This window comes from Bos taurus, chromosome 11 (assembly GCF_002263795.3).
Source record: "Bos taurus isolate L1 Dominette 01449 registration number 42190680 breed Hereford chromosome 11, ARS-UCD2.0, whole genome shotgun sequence".
In the NCBI taxonomy this organism is placed as follows: Eukaryota; Metazoa; Chordata; class Mammalia; order Artiodactyla; family Bovidae; genus Bos; species Bos taurus.
Genome location: NC_037338.1, coordinates 5,579,006 through 5,600,665, shown reverse-complemented (window position 1 = coordinate 5,600,665; position 21,660 = coordinate 5,579,006). Strand labels below are relative to the sequence as shown.

General features: G+C 44.8%; 1 protein-coding gene and 1 non-coding gene across 2 annotated transcripts; one reads left to right on the top strand and one right to left on the bottom strand.

Moving 5' to 3' along the window:
- Window positions 1-8,195: 8,195 nt before the first annotated feature.
- On the bottom strand, window positions 8,196-19,355 carry PDCL3 (phosducin like 3). The gene is given in 6 exon segments (NM_001075645.1): window positions 8,196-9,058; window positions 11,457-11,665; window positions 12,634-12,777; window positions 12,952-13,042; window positions 16,170-16,299; window positions 19,290-19,355. Coding segments are annotated over 6 exon segments (723 nt in total). The 5' UTR covers window positions 19,296-19,355; the 3' UTR covers window positions 8,196-8,915.
- Window positions 15,591-15,662, top strand: TRNAR-ACG (transfer RNA arginine (anticodon ACG)). The gene has a single exon. It is a non-coding gene; the product is annotated as a tRNA-Arg (tRNA).
- Window positions 19,356-21,660: the final 2,305 nt, after the last annotated feature.

The following is a 21,660-nucleotide window of genomic DNA, read 5'->3' as shown; positions in this document are numbered from 1 at the left end:
TAACCTTTACAGTTTTGAAGATTTCTGATCAATTGTTTCATAGAAGACCCCTCAATTGGGATTTGTCAGATGTTTGTGTACAGGTCTGGGTTTTGAGGAGGAAGATCAAAGAGTTTGCCTTGTATCATTTCCACCCCATCAATACCCAGGGGCCATACTATTATTAACAACATCCCTCACAGCTAGTGGTTCTGGCCTTGGCCACCCGGGTGGCAGAGCTTGGCAGCTTTCTGTAAAGCTACTCCCCACCCTGACCCCTTTCCACGCTGCTCACTTAGGAAGGACATCACCACATGTAGCCCACATTTGAAGAGTGGAACATCTTAAATGTGGACGGAGTATCTACATAAATCATTCCAAATTCTGCGCAGGGAATGGTCTCTTCAATCTATGTACCTGTTCCATCATTTATCTATACAGATTCATGAATATGTATTTTACACTTAGGTTGTAATCCAATATTTATTTTATTGTTCAAACTGTCCAGTCATTAGGAAACTCCTGCATTCCTTCAACATACTGCTATCATTGTGATTTTTGGTTTTGTTTTGAGCACATCTTCACTTTCTGGCACTACAAGATGATCCAGGTTGGTCTTGTCGATTTTCTACTCCTGTGGTAGAATCAGCCATGTATGTAGTTTTGGTTTCTTTTTTAGGAAATGGTATTAGAAACCAGTATCTGAATAGTAGGTGTGGTCTTTGAAATCGGAGAGTCATTGCTTTTAAGCCCCTTCAACTGACAGAACAAGGAAATGTGTTTATTAACCTGTGTATGTGAAGGTGAAAGTCACTCAGTTGTGTCTGACCTTTGCGACCCCATAGACTTTGCAGCCCCATAGACTATATAGTCCATGAAATTCTCCAGGCCATAATACTGGAGTGAGTAGCCTTTCCCTTCTCCAGGGGATCTTTCCAACCCAGGTACAGCATTGTGGGCAGATTCTTTACCAGCTGAGCCACAAGGAAAGCCCAAGAGTACTAGAGTGGGTAGCCTATTCCTTCTCCAGCAGATCTTCCCGACCCAGGAACAGAACCGGGTCTCCTGCATTACAGGTGGATTACCAACTGAGCTATCAGGGGAGCCCTGATAAACCTGTGTATACACACCACCTAAATATGTAACTAGCTGTGCCTGTATGAGTTCATACGGAAGGTCCAACTCTAATCCATTACTCTAGGTGCATCACTCTAGGCTTATCTGTAACCTCACACTCTAAATAACAGTGAGGAGCCTGGCTCCCACCATCTGGTTCCATTTGTTTAAATCTAGTACATTAGAGCAGGATCACAATTGTTAACAGGCACCAGTGTGAGAAATTTATCAACTGCAGCCCAGTCCTCATGCAGTTTCTCTTGGGCTTCATCTTACAGACTCCACTCATTTCCAAGGTTACTTAGGTCCAAGGTTACTCATTTCCAAGGTTATCTTCCCCCAGTTCCCTCCACGAGGTTGTTTTGTCGTTTGGTGTTCCATCCACGTATTCCAGCTCCTGATGTGATTGTTTTTAACTTGCATAAAGATTCACTCTTTGTGCTGCAAAGCCCTGTGGATTTTGACAAATGTGTATCATCACACCCCCACCCTCTGAACAGTTTCGCTGTCCTAGAAATCCTGCATTTTACCTATTCAACCCACCACCATTCCCTTGAGCCCCTGGAACCACTGATTTTTTTTTTCTTTGACCTTTTTCTTTAATTTTATATTGGAGCATAGTTAACAATGCTGTGATAGTTTCAGGTGTACAGCAAAATGATTCAGTTATATATAAAAACGTATTATTCTTTTTCAAATTCTTTTCCTATTTAGGTGGTTACATAACATTGAGTAGAATTCCCTATTTTATACAGTGGGTTTGTCGGTTATCCATTTTATTGATTGTTTTTGATGGGGACCATTTTTTAAAGTCTTTATTGAATTCCTCACAATATTGCTTCTGTTTTATGTTTTGGTTTTTTTGGTCATGGGGCATGTGGGATCTTAGCTGCCCGACCAGGGATCAAACCTGCACCCCCTGCTTTGGAAGGCAAAGTCTTCACCACGGGACCACCTCTTAAACACAGAGGTGAGTACATGTCAATCCCACACTCCCTACCTTTCCCTCCTCTTCCCCATGGATTTTCTTAACATCTCCAGTTTTGCTTTCTCTGGAGTGTCTTATAATTAGAATCATAAAATCGACAGTCTTTTCAGACTGGCTTATTTCAGTTAGCACCCGTGGTTTTTGTGGCTTGGTAGCTCATTTCATCGCTGAATTACATTCCATTATATCAATTACAATTTGTTTACACATTTATTTACGGATAGACACTTTGGTTGTTGTGAGTTTTGGCCATTATAAACACAGCTGCCGTAAACACTTGTGTTTTCGTATGGACATAAGTTTTCGTGAGTTGGGGAAACACGCAGGTCATATGGTGACAAGCACTATTAGCATCACCATTTACGTTTATTGTGCTCACTGTTTAGATTCTAGCACCTTTGGACTTTCTATGGTTCTACCTTTTCTTTTCATTCTTCAATCTAGGCTTTTTACTGAATTAACTGAGCACCCTCAGACACACTACTTTAAAATTATGTAAAAATTTTTACTGTTATTTGAATGTTTTTAACCATATTTTTGCCAACCTCTTGAATATTTTTTAAGGATCTAAGAACATTTACACTCCAATGAAGCCCCCTTCAATTTCTGTGCTAATTTGTCCTATTTTTTCAGTTCTATTTCATCTTAATGTCATAAACAAGACATCATTTGTATTGTTTTGTAAAGTTAATGCTCATTCAGATTTAACCATAAGTGTTTTTTTGGTCACTATGCTTTCCTGAATCTCAGAGCTTTCATCACTGTCCTTCTGCACAAACTAAATCCTCTAAATTTCCTTTAATGAAGTCTTTTGATGACATCTTCACGCCTAAAATAGTGCCTCATTAAGTTATGTGGCAACCTGGATGAAAGGGGAATTTAGGGGAGAATGGACACATGCATATGTATGGCTGAGTCCCTTTTCTGTCCACATGAAACTATCATAACATTGTTAATTGGCTATACTCCAATATAAAAGTTTAAAAAATAGAGCCTCACTGGGTATTAACAATTTAGTTGATAGTTTTTGTTACTGCGTCCTTGTAGCCCACAGATGCTATTACAGTCTTCTGGCTCACCAATGTGCTGCTGAGAAGGTAGTGAGCCTTACTGTTGCTGTTTGTTACAGGTAATCTGACTTTTCCAACTGTGTTACAAATTTTTCCGATATTCTAGTTTCATTACACACATGGAGGTGTGGGTTTACTTCATTTAACTCAGTTGACATTTGTATAGCTTTCTGCATCTGAAGGTTGATGCCTTTCATCAGTTCTGGAAATTCTACCTTCATCTTTCCAAATGTTACTTATTTCTAATATGCTTTTTAAAATTGCAAGTGACGTGTTAGACACTCTCACCACTCCTCCACGTCGCTTAATCTAACGTCTATTTCCACCTACTTGTCTCTGTGTGCTGCCTATGGGTAATTATTTGGTACTACTTTCCAGTTTATTAATTCTTTCTTCCATTAGTTATTTTTATAAGGGACTTATATAAGCAACCCTTCTTTACTCTTTTACTTATTTACAACTATTAAATGTGTTCATATTTTGGTCTTGAAAATTCTACTACTCTTAACTCCTTGCAGGAAGATTGCACTCTTTTCTGCTGGGTTTCATATGAGATGCCTTATTTGAGGCATCCTGTGATTTATGACTCTCAGCTCATGTTCCTGTGGAGTGTCGAGTGCTAAATTAAAGCTGAGTTCTCATGTGCATATACAGTTGCTCTGACCTTGGTCTCAGGGCCATTACAACGGGACCTGTTTAAGAATTTCACGTGGGAAATGCTTAGACCACAGGTACCATGAGAACTCAAACCCACAGGAGGGAAGGTGTTTAAGTGACTTCAGAGGGGGACTGTTTTCCTTTCCAACTAGTGCCAGCTCCCCACAAGACTGAAGTCCAGCTGTTTACAAGGGGGCCTCCCTGAAGGCTTACCTCCTGCTAACCCCCCAAGTTCAATCTCATAGGTGCTCAGTGTCACCAAGACTTGGTAGGTGCTCCGGGGGGTACATGAGATGAGGGCTCTCTTGTCTTTCTTCAGTTTTGTTTTCACATCATTTTTTGCCTCAGAGAATGGATTCCTTTCTTGACAGCTCAGCCATACATTTATGAACATTAAAGAAACAATTTTGAGTTACTGCCAGGTGGGTGGTAGCTGTTCAGAGTATCTGGTCTTTCTCAGGCGAAAGTGGAAGTCCTGGTCTGGCTCATGAAGTTCCAAAGGGCGATGATGATGATGACACAGAGGCCGGGAACACAATGCTCTGCTTTGTTTAGCAACCTGAAAGCGGGGAGCAGAAAGCTAGGACAGTTGTGGTTTTGACAGACAATGGGCAGGGGGCTTTAGCAGGAGATGCAAAAACTGCTTCTAAAAGAGGCCACGGTGAAAGCTACTTCTTTCCCAGTAAAGAGTCCAAGGAGGGCAGGTGGGAGCCGGGCTACAGAGGCTCCACAACATCATCAAAAATACCACCCTCAATGCTCTGGCTCTGTATACAGACCCTACAGCACAGGTAGGCTGCAGTCACATCTACAGCAGCTCCCCTGCCCAAGAAGTGTGCCCAGGACTCCCAGCCAACTTCTGCCCACCTGCCTCTGGCAACCCGCAGCTCCAACGGAGGCTGGGAGTTTAATCCTTTAGCTGCTGGAGCAGAGTTGGAGAATCCTGGTCCTTGACAGGCAGGGAGCAGTCTCTATTACCAATCCCAACACTTACAGCCTGAGGCCCCACATCAAGGGAGAGACTGAGATAAGGCAATAATTTACTGGAACAAAGTCCTGAAAGAATGTGGGAGAAAATAGGGTCAAAAGTATAGAAGGACAGCTTGGCCGTGGAAGGCAGACCCATCTTCACTGGACACTGAATGCACAAAGACGAGGCTGCTGCAGGGATGGGCAGTGAGAATGGACCCTGGGGAACTCCTAGCAGCACACAAGTGACAGGTCCCTTGTGCAGTCAGCGAGTTGCGGCAGCGTGCAGAGGGCGGAAAGCTGGGACCCTAGGCTAAAGTGAATATACACATCAGGAACGCGACAGGCGAAACCCACCTGTTTAAAAGGTTGTGTGTGTTTATGAGTAACAGCTGGTTTCACAAGGAGAACAAAAGCACTTTCACAGAACATGTTTCTAAAATAGGCAACACAGTCACAACACATATGGCCCGTTGTACTTGAAAACTGCATTGGCAAAATCGGGGCTTGTTATATAAGAAAAGTAAATTTAAAGCTGGAGGCAATAAATGGTGAAAAACTGAGGCATTAGGGATGAAGGACCCCCTTCTAAGCCCTTTCTGTCTCTCACAAAGTGTCTGCTGCATGCAAGACGAGTTCTCTGAGGCACTTTGGAAAGAAGACGCCCCAGGAAGCCACTGTTGTGGCAATGTCAGGACAGGGGGCTATAAATTTAGGTTTGCAATGAGGTAGTTGTGTACATCCTAACTCGATCCTTTTTCTTCTCCACAAAATAAGGAAAACTAGGAAAAATCAACTGTATTTGATTACAGTCAGCTTCTCAGGTGGCTCAGCAGTAAAGAACCCATCTGCCAATGCAGGGCAGACACGACACATGGGTTGGATCGCTGGGTTGGAAAGATCCCCGGAGGAGGAAATGGCAACCCACTCCAGTGGACAGAGCAGCCTGGTGGGCTATAGTCCATGGGTAACAGAGTCGAACACAACTCAGCACAGCACAGCACAGCAGCGGATTTGTGTCTGCTGGTTCCACATTTGCAGGTCCAACAAACCATGGACTGATGACATGGAGAGCCGGCTGCAAGGACCTGAGCATCTGCAGATGCAGGTCCAACAAACCATGGACTGATGACATGGAGAGCCGGCTGCAAGGACCTGAGCATCTGCAGATGCAGGTCCAACAAACCATGGACTGATGACATGGAGAGCCGGCTGCAAGGACCTGAGCATCTGCAGATGCAGGTCCAACAAACCATGGACTGATGACATGGAGAGCCGGCTGCAAGGACCTGAGCATCTGCAGATGCAGGTCCAACAAACCATGGACTGATGACATGGAGAGCCGGCTGCAAGGACCTGAGCATCTGCAGATGCAGGTCCAACAAACCATGGACTGATGACATGGAGAGCCGGCTGCAAGGACCTGAGCATCTGCAGATGCAGGTCCAACAAACCATGGACTGATGACATGGAGAGCCGGCTGCAAGGACCTGAGCATCTGCAGATGCAGGTCCAACAAACCATGGACTGATGACATGGAGAGCCGGCTGCAAGGACCTGAGCATCTGCAGATGCAGGTCCAACAAACCATGGACTGATGACATGGAGAGCCGGCTGCAAGGACCTGAGCATCTGCAGATGCAGGTCCAACAAACCATGGACTGATGACATGGAGAGCCGGCTGCAAGGACCTGAGCATCTGCAGATGCAGGTCCAACAAACCATGGACTGATGACATGGAGAGCCGGCTGCAAGGACCTGAGCATCTGCAGATGCAGGTCCAACAAACCATGGACTGATGACATGGAGAGCCGGCTGCAAGGACCTGAGCATCTGCAGATGCAGGTCCAACAAACCATGGACTGATGACATGGAGAGCCGGCTGCAAGGACCTGAGCATCTGCAGATGCAGGTCCAACAAACCATGGACTGATGACATGGAGAGCCGGCTGCAAGGACCTGAGCATCTGCAGATGCAGGTCCAACAAACCATGGACTGATGACATGGAGAGCCGGCTGCAAGGACCTGAGCATCTGCAGATGCAGGTCCAACAAACCATGGACTGATGACATGGAGAGCCGGCTGCAAGGACCTGAGCATCTGCAGATGCAGGTCCAACAAACCATGGACTGATGACATGGAGAGCCGGCTGCAAGGACCTGAGCATCTGCAGATGCCCCATGGGGCCCTGGAGCCAACTATCACGGATACCAAGGGGTGAGTCTACAGTCTTACTAAGTTACTTCTCCCAAACTACTTACCACCCCAACTTCCTGAAAACATTTCTCACCAATATCACTATAGAAAGGGTGACCTAGCACCTGCTCAACACCCCTTCCCCATAACTGTTCCCTCCCAACACCAGAAGACAGACTGTCGAGATCTTTCTTGCCAGTTTTCCCTGGTCACTGTGTGTTTCTGCTGTGGACTGAGACAAACTCAGTGCTTCAGAACCAAGCTGTATCATCTCCATCACATCACAAACACTCCAAATGAAACAGGAGTTAATGGTAAGGAATACGGGGAAGTTTCCCAGAACTAACCAACCTGTAGAAATTTGCAGGTTAGGTTCAAAATTACAATTCTAATATTAGGACAAAGATGCTGTTCTTTCTCTGCATTTTTAAGTCAAGTTCAGTCAGTACGACTAAACAGCTTTCTGGGGTCTGGGAGCTGTATGTCCAGACAGGGAGCATGAACCAAGTCACCTGAGCCTTTGAGCACAAACTCAACACCTTAGTCTGGCATGAACGAAAGATGTCACAGGAACAAAGATCAAAGTGGTATAGCGTATGTTGAGAATGACACCCTGAATGGGCTCCTCAGCGGAATGAGGCCTGCCGCGTTCATACACACCTGTCCCCTGGGGAAAGAGTACGCACCGCAGCTCTTGACCAACATGGCAGTCACACCTTCCCCACTGCACTTCACTCTGCTGACAACAGAAAATCTAAGCCATGGGACCAGCAGATGAGTGACAGGCCTGACCAAGCTTATTTCCACCTTGCAATTAAAATTCCATGAGAAATCCTTCAAGGATTTCTTGAAGTTTCCATCAGAAGTGTTGGCTCTCACATGTATATAAAAATAAAGTCAGTAATGCAGATACTTCTGACAGATCACATGGGTCACAGCTGCTTGTTTCTTTCTGAATGATAGCAAAAAAAAAAAAACCAATAATCTAAAGGAACTCTGTGTCCTCGCTGATCCATATTTTTTAAAGATTCAAACCAGGAGTCTTTGCTATGTGTGGTGTAGTGAGCACAACATTACTCAACACAAGTATAAGGGAACAACAGTCCCCCTGATTATTCTGTTAATGTCAATTTGACGAGAAGTGGTAAATGCTAAGAGGATTCTGGTTCAGAAAACATTTTGTTATGTTTTTTACTGACTGATTGAGAGACACTTTGGCTATCTCTGTGTGTGCTTATATCTATTTATTTCCAAAAAAGAGTCTCAGGTGACACCTTTTACAGTAATTGAGATTAGCTCACATCTCAACAGCCTGAAAACAAAAAATTATCTTAACTAGAAAAACTATTTAACCCCAAATGGCAGTAAATTGGAATCTTTTAGTTTGATAAGCCTAATCTTTTAGACTTTGATAAGATAGTATTTCAAAAAATTATTGGCTATTTCTTCTAAGCAGGATAAATATTAATACTTCTTCCTAGCAACATTCCTTTGAGTTAATAATCTTATTGCTAGCTCTATAAAAAAATAAAAACAAATAATAATATAAATGCAAAGCTTAGCTTGCCATTTTCCACTGTATAATTTACTCACATTATTTAAAAAAAAATCTCTATTTCTTTTTTAATAGTTTTATGTGAACGAATAGTGAATAGTCTTACAGCTGACCTAAAATATAAGCGAGGAAAACATAGACATCTGCCAAACTAATATCTGGCTTTTATTTTTTTCTTAAGGAAATACTATTAATTTAAAAAGACAGTCCCCAGAAATTTAAAAGGATTCCCAGCAATGATTATTTCTGAGATCTATGAGATTCAGAACGTAATATAAAGGACTAAAAAAAACACAGTATACGTTCCTACTTTTTCCTTTTTTAAAAAAAGTTCAGATGCTGTGTCCCATTGGGAAAGTTCAGCAGGTTACCAGGGCCACGGCCTCAGTCATCCTCAGAATCGCTGTCCCTCTTGGCAGGGACAGAGCACCGCACCGCAGACAGCAGCACGTCTTCCACGGGCTTCTTGGGATTCTCCTCCAGGCTCGTCTTGATGGCTCCAGACTCAGACAACTTCCACTCCAACTCTGCATGATAAAGAAAAAGCAAATTGCCTAAGACTCAGCCTGAGTGGGAACCTCAAGCCACAGTGTTTTTCTAAGCAGAAACTATGACCATCCACACTTGATGACAATTTGAGGGTCATAATTATAAGGTACCTGGAAGAAAGGGAAAAAAAAAATCAGACCCTTAAGAAGGAAAAAAAAAACACCTGCAGAAACTTTTCATAAAATGAGATGAAATATTACATACATTTGAACCTCCAGGATAACTAATAAAAACCCAAGGACTAAACCCATCTTCTCACAGCTAGCTTCTTGGCTTACACAATGTCCCAGGAAAGAAATCAGCATGAAATATATTAAGAAAATACTTTTCACAGTCTTGCTGGGAATGTAATTATTAAATCCAATTTTATTTAGCAAAAGGAAATTCTTAAACCTAATGTCCAATATCTCAACCTATTAGAGTCAAAGGCTCAATGTATGATGACATGCTAGGATTGATACATTTGTTCCAAGTAGTAATAATTCTTAAAAGTGTCAGAAAAAAAAGAATCAGTGATTACAGGCTTAGCTCCTATATTTTCAGTTTAGTTAAGTTCAGTCGCTCAGTCATGTCCGATTCTTTGTGACCCCATGAACCGCAGCACACCAGGCCTCCCTGTCCATCACCAACTCCCGGAGTCCGCCCAAACCCACGTCCATTGAGTCGGTGATGCCATCCAACCATCTCATCCTCTGTGGTCCCCTTCTCTTCCTGCCCTCAATCTTTCCCAGCATCAGGGCCTTTTCCAATGAGTCAGCTCTTCGCATCAGGTGGCAAAAGTATCCTATATTTGACCCTCTTATAATCAGTGAAAATCCACATTGGTGTGAGACACTGTGAAGCAAAATCAAGTGATATATTTTTCTACCCAGGCAGGAGTGAGAGACTGTCAGAAAGATTCTACACCAAACAGTCTGGTTTAAACTGATGCTCTACTAATTAGGAAACTTCTATTAAAATCTGAAAACCAGGGACTTCCCTGATGGTCTAGTGGTTAAGACTCCATGCTCCCAATGCAAGGGGCCTGGGTTCGATCCCCAATCAGTAAACTAGACCTTGAATGCTACAACTAAGATCCAGTGCAGCCCAACATATTTTTTTAAAAATCTGAAAACCAATTTTACTGAAATCACATTAATTCAGTGTTCCACGGAGATGAACAGCATCAGTATTTTCAGCTCTAGGTATCTTCATTCAATGACAAAAAAATTCAATAAATTTCTCAAAAAAAAATTCTTAGGATTTCTGATTCTTAAGGATGTATTTAGATTCACACGTACATGCGTGTGCATAAGTGATTGTATTAATGTTAATGTTCATTTATATGGGGCTTTCCTGGTGGCTCAGACAGACAGTAAAGAATCTGCCAGCAATGCAGGAGATGCAGGTTCAATCCCTGAGTTGCGAAGATCCCCTGGAGCAGGGAATGGCAACCCACTCCAGTATTTTTGCCTGGAGAATTCCATGGAGCCTGGCCTACAAATGAGACTTTTTCTAGAAACAAAGACTATAATTATTATTGTATACCCATCTCTCTCCCCTAATGCTATGTTCAAAGATCAAAATAAGAGGCAAAACACATACTTAGTTTGAAATATCATACACCTTTGAACATTGGAATAAAGCAAAACTGATATATATATGCATCTATGTATCTGTTCACACGTTTCCCAGTTGAATATCTTATATAGTTATATAAAGTAGAATATAAAGTCATATTTTAACATATGTTTTTAAAGGCTACTAACTAAAGCATAGTTGGACATATCACTGCACTAAAGAGATAAAGAATCTGACCTAGTAGGAAGCTCATAGGCCTCAGCTTCTCTCCCACATATTATGTGTGCATATGTATTTTAATACCTCCTTTTTCACAAGTAGAAAAAAATAAAAGATATATCCTTTAGGAGTTAAGAGGCAGAATTAAATAAACTTTTCATTTAAAAGCTTCCTTTCAACTGAAAAAAATATTTTTATAGAGACTTATATATGTATAAATTTACATATATTTATGTATATTTACATATAAACATCTGTCACTAATAAATGTGGGTGAATTAAATAAGAAATGAATGATGTGCTCTTGAGTTATAACTAAAAAACAAACATATTCAACTATAGGGACAAGTAAAACAGCACAGACAATAATATTAAATATTTTAAAATCCACTGTGCCCTCTTTTAACTGAGAGTCCAGTTGTAATTGCTCCCAATGACTCATCTAAGATGACAGATTCAATGTTCTTCCCTTTTCACAATCACTCACACGGGACAAAGGTGACTCTATGACAAGTCATCCCACCGCGTCTAGGAAACAGGCACCCTTAACAGCAGATGCACTCCCTCCCCATCCCTCACGTGTGGAAGAGTCCTTACCGTCCAAAGTCAGGTTCATGCCACCAAACACCAGAGGTCCGATAAACTGAGCCTTGATGTCACCTTCAAGGTACACAAATATCGTGGGCAGATTCCTATCAGGGTAATTGGGTATGCAGGTGGTTGAAATGGCTTTGATAAACTTGACATCAGGAAACTTCCTGGCGAGTGCACTCAAGTGCTGATTTATCAGGGCACAGAGGGGAATCCTGTGAAATAAAAAGGAGCAACTGTGAGTTTGCGTCTGCGTACAGTAAACCTTAGCCGCCCTAATGCCCCATAGAAAACCTCATGACAACTTCACAAGTGCTTCTGCTACTCCAGCCAAGATGAACAGACGGTGTTTAAAAATTTTCTAATAGGTTTGGGCAAAGTGTTCAAAAGCCAAAGTGCAATTTAATTTGACCGAGTAAGTCAGAAAAGCAGCCCCACTGTAAAAGATAATTGTCTTGCTTTTCTAAAGGAGAGACCATCCAAGGCTTAGAATGTGTGATTCAGAACGCACTTCTTGCTTGAAAGGAACTCCTACACAAGCACTGGACTCCACACGGAGGGAGCAAAACTGAAGGTGAGGCGCTAGGGGCTCTCTGCACCACTCGCCATGGACAATGCTCACAAAGGTCACCCGCGCCATCGAGGAGAGTGACTCACGACACGGAGTCGTGAGACGCTGGAGTTTTCTCAGAGGGACGAGTGATTGAGGAATTCATTCACAATTTAAAAAAAAAGTCTGTTCTGCTACAATTTAATAAAGCCACTTGTATTAGTCACATATATTAATCTGAAAGTCCTAAGACAAAAATTAGACAAGAACATTTGGGCAAATCTGCAAAAACACATAAAACATTAGTTAAAAAAAAACCCTCTGGTGTGAAGTAAGCCTGAGATGTTCAAGACATAAATTCAAATTAATATTTAAAGACAGGCATCAGGGCTTCCCAGGTGGCTCAGAAGTAAAGAACACCCCCTGACAAAGCAGGAGACACGGGACTTGCAGGTTTGATCCCTGGGTCAGGAAGATTTCCCTGGAGAAGGAAATGGCAGCTCACTGCAGTATTCTTGCCTGGGAAATCCCATGGACAGAGAAGCCTGGCAGGCTACAGTCCATGGGGTCACAGAGAATCAGACATGACTGAGAGACTGAGCACGCGCACACACACACATCAGATCAGCTCACCCTTGTTTGTAAAGGTGCAGGATGACCCACAAGCCCTCACCAGCTTTGGTAACTTCTTGAACATAATCCTTTCCAGAGATTTCCAAAACCTCTCCAAATTTGTTCTTCAGTTGGGTCGCTTTCCATTCGGCCAGCCTTTGCTGCCTGCACGACAGGAGGAGGAGAGAGACATCTTACACACACGCGCTCGCACACACCCCTGTCACACGGCAAACCGTAAAGGTCCAGGTTTACTTACTTATGTGCCAGGTTTATTTCAGAGGACGCACATTACAGTGCCTCATGAAAAACCAAGCAGTCCCTCTGGGTGGCACTAACCTGTACATTTCAATTGCACGTTCGTCTTCCTCATTAAATTCGTCTTCATTATCCTCCAGTTCTTCCAAAGTCATGTCTTCATATGTTTTCACTGAATGTCATTGAGTTGGCGAAAAACCAAAAATGTAAAAGATGAATGAAGATGCATTTTGGGTCTTTTCTCCTTCACTTTTCTCCTAAAGGAGTGCATGCAATACCAAAAGGCCCCTAGCCCATCAAAACCAAAATAAAAAGTAGTTAAGGTGTTACACTACCGGTAAAGAACTCATCTGCCAAAGCAGAATGTTTAGAGATGTGAGTTCAATCCCTGGGTCGAGAAGACCCCCTGGAGAAGGGCACGGCAACCCAGTCCAGTATTCCTGCCTGGAGAATCCCATGAACAGAGGAGCCTGGTGGGCTACAGTCCGTGGGGTCACCAACAGTCGGACACGACTAAAGCGACTTAGCACGCAGGCACACATCCAAGGTGTTACACGGTAACTAAGAATGGGAGAGCATGTTTAAAAGATCAGCCAGCCTGGCTCTCTTACATTAACACAACGAGAAGGATACAAACAGGAAAGTTTCCCAAATTTATAAAAGGAGAGAGGTGTATTAGCCTGAGCTCAAGTGGCCTGATCTGCAAGTCCCTGATGCTCAGGGACAGGTACGTAACAGTTCTCATGCCTCCAAGAAGGTGGGATACCCTCTGGGGTCCTCCCCAGCACACCTTTGCTAGAGGTAAAGGGATTATCACCTGGTCTTCTCTTGTGAGTGGTAGGCAGCTCTCGCTTCTCTTTTTTATCAATGGCTGTAAAAATCTGTATTTTGTTTTTATTGCCATAAAGACTCTTGCTTCTTGACATCCAATCAGGTTTTTGTCCCCTGACTCCCACCCTAACATGACCCAAACCTGCTCTTACCAAAGTCAGTAATGACCTCTTTTCTCAACCGATGAGCATATTTGGCCTAATCCATCACTGCCTCCTCTCTGAAAGTCCATCTTCCTCTGGCCTCTTTTTCTCCTCCCTCCTGGCCCCTCCCCTGGTCCCTCTGTTGACTGGACTCCTTTCCTTCCTCACCTGTACCCGCTCCCTTGGTGACTGTATCTCACAGCTTTAAAACCCACTGACATGCTGACAACTCCCAAATGTATGCCTCTAACCCTTATTTCTGATTTAAGAAAACATTCCCAACTGCTCACCTACCATCTGTATTTGTCTAATAAGAAATCTCAAAGTGACTACGTCTTAAATCGAGTTCCTGATCTTCACCTCCAAACCTGCTCCTGCCCAAGCCCTGCTCATCTCAGGTGGTGACTCCATCCTTCTGGCCACTCAAGCCCAGAGCCTTGCAGTCATCTTTGCCTTACTTGCTCTCACACCCATCACAGGATCCATAAGCAAATCCCGTCAGTCCTACCTTCAAAATACACCCAGATCTGGCCACTTCCACCCACTACTCTGGTCCAAGCCAACGGCATCACTTGCCAAGAGCACCACTGCCGTCGTTTCACCTGGGGTCCCCACCTCCTGCCCTGCCCCGACAGTCCACACTCAGTAAGACAACAACAGGAAGGTGCTGTCAACACAGAGGGCACGTCCCTCCTCTGTTCAAACCTCCAATGATGCCCACCTCATTAGACATCGCAGCCAAGGTCCACACTAGAAGCTAGAATGTCCTAAATGTCTGACCCCTGCCTGTTCTGAATCTCCTGTTTCTGTCTCCCAGTCCCCCTGGCCTCCTGGCATATCCTCCAACATGCTTCCCACTTGTTCATTTGCCTCCCTCAGGTCTACTCAAATGTCACTCCCAATGAGGCCCTCTCTGACCCTCTAGAATTATACCCACCCCTCCTCCAACCTTATACCCACCAGGGCTTTTCTGGTGGCTCAGATGGTAAAGAATCCACTTGCAATGAGGGAGACCTGGGTTCGATCACTGGGTTGGGAAGATCCTCTGGAGAAGGGAACGGCTACCCACTCCAGTATTTTGCCTGGACAATTCTATGGACAGAGGAGCCTGGCAGACTACATTTCATGGGGTCACAAAGAGTTGGACACAACTGAGCGACTTTCACTTTCTCCTCCAACCCCTTCCTGCCTTATTTTCCTATATTTCACTCATGTATCATTTACTGTCTGTCTCCTCCATTGGAACATAAGCTCCAAGAGGATAGGGTGTTTTGGCTGGCCCACACACAGATAAAGCCCCAGTGCCTAGAAAACACACAGCGCACAGCAGTCCTTCAGTAACTGGATAGAATTTATTACACTTGCTGGATAAACGCTGTGTAATCAATTCTCCTCTAAATCAGCCCTAACATGTCAACATGGGACAGAAGTCCTAGCTCCTGTGATCAACGGTTCTCAAACTTTGGTGTGAATCAGAAACTCTCTGAGGCACTGGCTTAATATGCACATTCCTGGCCTTCCCCCAGAGATTCTGATTCAGTAGGGACTGTGCGCTGTTGTGTTTTGTTTGTTTGCTTGTTTTTTTGACAAGCACCGCAAGGGATTCCAATTCAATTGGTATACCTACCTGTGACAAAGACCTTAGACCGCATACACCACAAGCATCTTATGTTTCCCCGAATCAAGTTATTTTCATATTCCCAATCCAACCACAAAGATAAAGCATACACTCAGGAGACTATGACTTCCCTGGTGGCTCAGACGGTAAAGCGTCTGCCTACGATGCGGGAGACCCGGGTTCAATCCCTGGGTTGGGAAGATCTCCTGGAGAAGGAAATGGCAATCCACTCCAGTATTCTTGCTTGGAAAATCCCAAGGAAGGAGGAGCCTGGTGGGCTACAGTCCATGGGGTTGCAAAGAGTCAGATACGACTGAGTGACTTCACTTTTTTGCTTTCTCGGGAGACTACAAACAGTAAAAACTTCTGGGCAGATTTCCATGACATTAACTAATCTGCATCACTGACCAAAAGGTGGAGACTCAGAAATATTTTCTTCAGGGTTATCATGAGCTGATAACCCTGAAGAAAGACACAGAGCAGGAACTGTGGAGATGGAGGGAGCCTCTGAAGTGCCCCCAGTTCTATGGCCCAGGAAGATGAAGCCAGAGATGCCCTGCTGGAGGGCCCAGAGGCAGTGTCCAGCCCAGCACTTCAATCCCTGCTCCCAACTCTCACTCAGAAGATCCTTCTACTGAAGCAGTTAGAGGCTTGCCAAGGGTTTCCTAAGCAGACAGACACAGAATCACAAACACAGGTAAGCTCACCAATGGACTGCTGGAGGATCCGCTGCTCCTCTTCTTCTGCCTCCTTCTCCAGATCTTTCAAATCTTCCTTTGAAGGCAAGATGCCTTTTTTGCGTAAGATGTCATTCCACTCGGTGTCTGCGTTGGGGTCCTAGAGGAGGTGGACCAAGGGTACTGTGAGGGCCAAGTCCACTGTGGAGGGCGCATGTTGGACAGGGTCCAAATGGGAAAGTGGTAAGAAGGGGATTTCACACCAATTATTCTGAGGTCTATTTCTGGGAATGTGTCAAAAGACATACAACCCCTGTTCCAATCTTCTTGTCTTAGGGTAAAAATCAGGCTATGACGTCAAGACTGACATCCACGATGATGGCAAGGCTCTGACCTGGCTTCTGGTCAATTTTCATTAATGACTCAGAGTGATTTGTTCAACAGATATTTATTAAGTACCTACTATACGTAATGATTGTACTAGATGGTAGGGAAGCACGAGGAATGCCAAAGTCACCAGTTTTACAGGTGAGAGAAAGAAATAGTCAGTGAGTAATTAAATACACAAAGAAATAGATTATACGTTATGACAAATGCAATGACCAGGCTGCTGAGCTAGACTTTCAGGCGGTGTGCAGTCCACAGGATGGGTAAAGACGTTCTCTCAGATGAGGCAACATTTAACTGTGACTGGAGGGTGAGAGGGAACCAGAGGAGTGAAAATTTTGGAAATTACTTTCCAGGCAGAAGGGCCTGTGCAAAGGGCCCGTGTACAAGATATAGAGTATTCCAAAGTCCTGAGTGGCTGCAAGAAAATCAGAAGGAAGAGAGCCTGACTGATTCCCTGAAGGCCAAGGCTAAGAGGAAGAGCTGAGACACCATGGAGAAGTGTCAATAGCTGATGCTTACTGATCAGCATGATGATCCTACATGCTGGGGACACCACAAAGTTCTTGACCTGTACCTACCTAGTTAATCCTCACAAACTTGGGAGAGCCATGGCATTAAGGAAGACACTGGCAGGATGGAACAAGTCAAACTTACCAGGATCAACTATCAGAAAAAGAAATGCCAAGGTGGGCTCCTAGCTCCAGAACACGGCTGCCCAAACCCTGGTTTGGCATGTCTTGGCAGGTCTGGAATATGAAACCAGGAAGCTATGGAAAGGGCATTGGGATAACCAGGCTCTACCCCCAGTTCCCTAGCCAGTCCTGCTGAAATATATCAAAGAGAAACAAACAGAATCCCTTCCACAGGGTGGTCAGGAAGGCCTCTTAAGACACGACATTTTTGAGCAGGAGCCTGAAGGACAGAGAACACAAAGGAGGCCAGGGCAGCCCTGAATTTCCTCTTCATCAGACACACTGTATTTGGAGATGATCATCCTCTCCAGCCCTGAATATTCATTGGAAGGATTGATGATGAAGCTGAAGCTTCAATCCTTTGGCCACCTGATGCGAAGAGCCGACTCACTGGAAAAGACCCTGATGCTGGGAAAGACTGAAGGCAGGAGGAGAAGGGGACAATAGAGGATGAGATGGTTGTATGGCATTAACTCAGTGGACATGAGTTTGAGCAACCTTCAAGAGGTGGTGAAGGACTGGGGAGCCTGGCCTGCTGCAGTCCATGGGGTCACAAAGAGTCCAACACAACTGAGAGACTGAACAACAACAAACCTCTCCAACCCCAATCAAACCCACACTAACTCCATTTCCCTTCTGCCACTGAGTCAGAGATGAGTTCATCAGGATTCCGGACCACAGGGAGATAGATCTAGGAGAGAGCAGAATGACCTTTGGAGGAGGGTCCTTTAACAGTGACCAAACTGAGTCGTCAGAGATTTTCTCATAAAAGCATCCATTTTCATGGTATCTTTTTTTTTTTTTTTCACTTTTCCATCACTGCCAATGGTGACTGCAGCCATGAAATTAAAAGACACTTACTCCTTGGAAGGAAAGTTATGACCAACCTAGACAGCATATTGAAAAGCAGAGACATTACTTTGTCAACAAAGGTCTGTCTAGTCAAGGCTATGGTTTTTCCAGTGGTCATGTATGGATGTGAGAATTGGACTGTGAAGAAAGCTGAGCACCAAAGAATTGATGCTTTTGAATTGTGATGTTGGAGAAGACTCTTGAGAGTGCCTTGGACTGCAAGGAGATCCAACCAGTCCATCTTAAAGGAAATCAGTCCTGAATATTCATTGGAAGGACTGATGCTGAAGCTGAAACTCCAATACTTTGGCCACCTGATGGGAAGAGCTGACTCATGTGAAAAGACCCTGATGCTGGGAAAGATTGAGGGCAGAAGGAGAAGGGGACAACAGAGGATGAGATGGTTGTATGGCATCACCGACCCAATGGACATGGGTTTGGGTGGACTCCAGGAGTTGGTGATGGACGGGGAGGCCTGGCGTGCTGTGGTCCATGGGGTCGCAAAGAGTCGGACACGACTGAACAACTGAACTGAACCACGGGTTTTAGTCAAATTGCATTAGTAAATTCCTGATACAATAAAAGAACAAAACTGAGGGATTTGGTTTTATCCATTTTAAAAGGGAAAGTATTAATAACTGGGCAGAAGGACCCTCAGGCTGGACTCTAGGGTCCACAATGGACGCACCTCGACCTGTACACCAGCACTGGATGGCAGAGAGGGAAGGATGTTGAAACCCCTCACTCAGCTCTAGGCAGGGTCAAGAACACAGGTTATGTTATGCGACCTGCTCAGCCCTCCAATTGTCCGAGCCTCAGCTTCCGCATCCGTGAAGGGGGTTCATAACGCACCCATTCAGGTGCTCGCTATGAAAGTTAACAAGGAGGAAGTAACTCTGTCAGGTAAGATCCGGAGGCCTGCACAGGCCCAGGGTAGCCGACCTCACGGAGAACTACCCTCAAAGATGAGATTCGGGGGTGGGACACATGGAGGGGAGCGGGCACGCCCAGCCCGCGTACCCGCGGGACCACGCCCGCCCGTCAGCACTGCGCCTGCGCTGGCCTCCACTCGCGTGGCCACTCCGAACCTGAGGCGCCCGGCACTTCCCACAGGCCCGGCAAGGACAGGCAGCCGCCCGCATGGACCGAGAGGGGCAAAACGAGCGGCCGCAGCCTCCAGGCATCGAGCCCCCTACCCCAACCCCGGCTTGCTCACCTGCATTTTCTGTCAAATCGCTAGGGCCCTGCCGGCCACAGCCACCCGGCCCGTGAGCTCTCTACCGCGCACGCGCAGGCGCCACTCGCCTCCTCTCCCAGCCTGCCCTTCGCCCTGCCCTCCGGGAGAGAATAGGGCGGGGCCGGGGGGAGGTGAGTTCTCCTCCGAGGCTGCGCCCAGGCGAGAGGCTGGACACGCCCACTCGTGTGACTCCGAGCTAATCCCGGCCGCTGCTGAACTGAACCTTATTAGGACACGTTTTCGGCCGCCGAACGGTGGGACCGAATCGAGGAGGTACCCGGCGGCTAGGTGTCATCTCCAGGCACGGATCCAATGGTGTCGGAGGTCTCGGCCCGAGAAGTCAGAGATAGAAACCCGTTTCACTGATTCGTTGTTACGATTCAAAAGGAGGCAGGATTACCTGGAATTCAGTCACTGTCCTTCAAGTGTCGCATAAAGCAGTTCGCCTACTACGTACCAAACACTATTCTAGGCTCTGCGGACGCGGCGGGAATCGCAACAAACGAAACCAGAAACGTGAACATCTCTTCACCTGGTTGAGCCTCAGGCGTTTCATATTCGCAAAAGTGCTTAGCCCTTTGCGGAGCGCACGGGAGGCACTGAGTAGAAATATGCAAGGCTAAATTGAAAAATACAGGGGCTTCTGAAAAATACAGCCCTTCAGGCTTCTGTGTATGCAGCATTCCGAATTTGAGTTAAAGCAATGCCCCTCCGTGGACACCTGAGCTAGGTGGTGAAGTAGCAGACACAGAGAACGCAGACCAACACATATGTAGGGTAGACGGACTCCCAACTTTGGCTACATTAGAAACACCTGTTGTCCAGTTACTCAGTCGTGTCCTGCTCTTTGCAGCCCCATGGACTGCAGCAGGCCAGGCTTCCCTGTCCTTCACTATCTGTGAGCCTTTAAAACTGCCGCTACCCTGGGGTCCCATCCCCAAATTAAATTTCTAGCCAATGGACCTGGAACTGATATTTTCTTTTTTTCTTTTTAAAATTTTTATTGCAGTATAGTTCATTTATAATGTTGTTTGCTTTCTGCTATAAAGCAAAGTGAATCAGTTACGCATATATTCACTGTTTATAGATTCTTTTCCCATATGACCCATTACAGAGTATTAGAAGTCCCCGTGGTATATTTGTCCTTATTTGTTATCTGTTTTATACACGGCATGACATTTTAGTCACTAAGTTGTGTCTGACTCTTTTGCAACGCCATGGACTGGAGCCTATCAGGATCCTCTGTCCATGGGATTTCTCAGGCAAGAATACTGGAGTGGATTGCCATTTTCTTCTCCAGGGGACCTTCCTGACCCCTTGATAAATGATGAACAGACTTAATAAAACAGAGAGACCAATTCTAAAATGAAATGTATCATATGGATTTCCTAACAGGTGAGTACTAGAAAAGTCCCTTCCACCATGTAGCCCAAATGCCAATGGATTGAAATATACCAAGAATCTGCATTTAAGAAAAAATGTGACACATACCTAAACATACTTCACATAGAATTATCCTGTAGTATGTGACCACAAAGGATATTACCATTCCTTGGTACAGGTATTTTCTGAGCAAAATGCCTGGTATGAATGACTCCTGCTCAAACTGCTGCAAAAGCTGCACTTGGCATCAAAACATGGTGACTGTGAGTTTTTGCCTTATAGGACCCGGGATATAGGAATGATATCTTTAGTCCGTTTTTCTTTCTCATCCTAGAAGAAAAAAATGAATAGATTCACATCATTAGATAATCTCAAAATTTCCTCTTTTTTGAAGACAAAGGCCCGCATATGAAGATTCAGCTGAGTGGTTAGAATCCAGCAAGCAAAAAAAAAAAAAAAAGCAATTTCAATGACCTATCATTAAAACTGGGACTCCACAGCTACTGCCAAATAATCTGAAATTTCATCTTCCAAACGTAATTGTCATTTGATCTTCAAGCAGCCATCATCCCAAGACTGGCTTGTGTGTGATTTCTCAGTGGAAAACTGCACTCATTTCCCCTTTTATTCATTGCCTCTCATTTTCTGCTTATGTGTGCTGTGTGCTAGTCACTACTGCTGCTGCTGCTGCTAAATCGCTTCAGTTGTGGCTGACTCTGTGCGACCCCATAGAGACAGCCCACCAGGCTCCCCCGTCCCCGGGATTCTCCAGGCAAGAACACTGGAGTGGGTTGCCATTTCCTTCTCCAATGCATGAAAGTGAAAAGTGAAAGTGAAGTCACTCAGTCGTGTCCGACTCTGTGCGACCCCATGACCCCATGGACTGCAGCCTACCAGGCTCCTCCATCCATGGGATTTTCCAGGACAAGAGTACTAAGGCACATCCAACTCTTTGCGACCCTCCCCC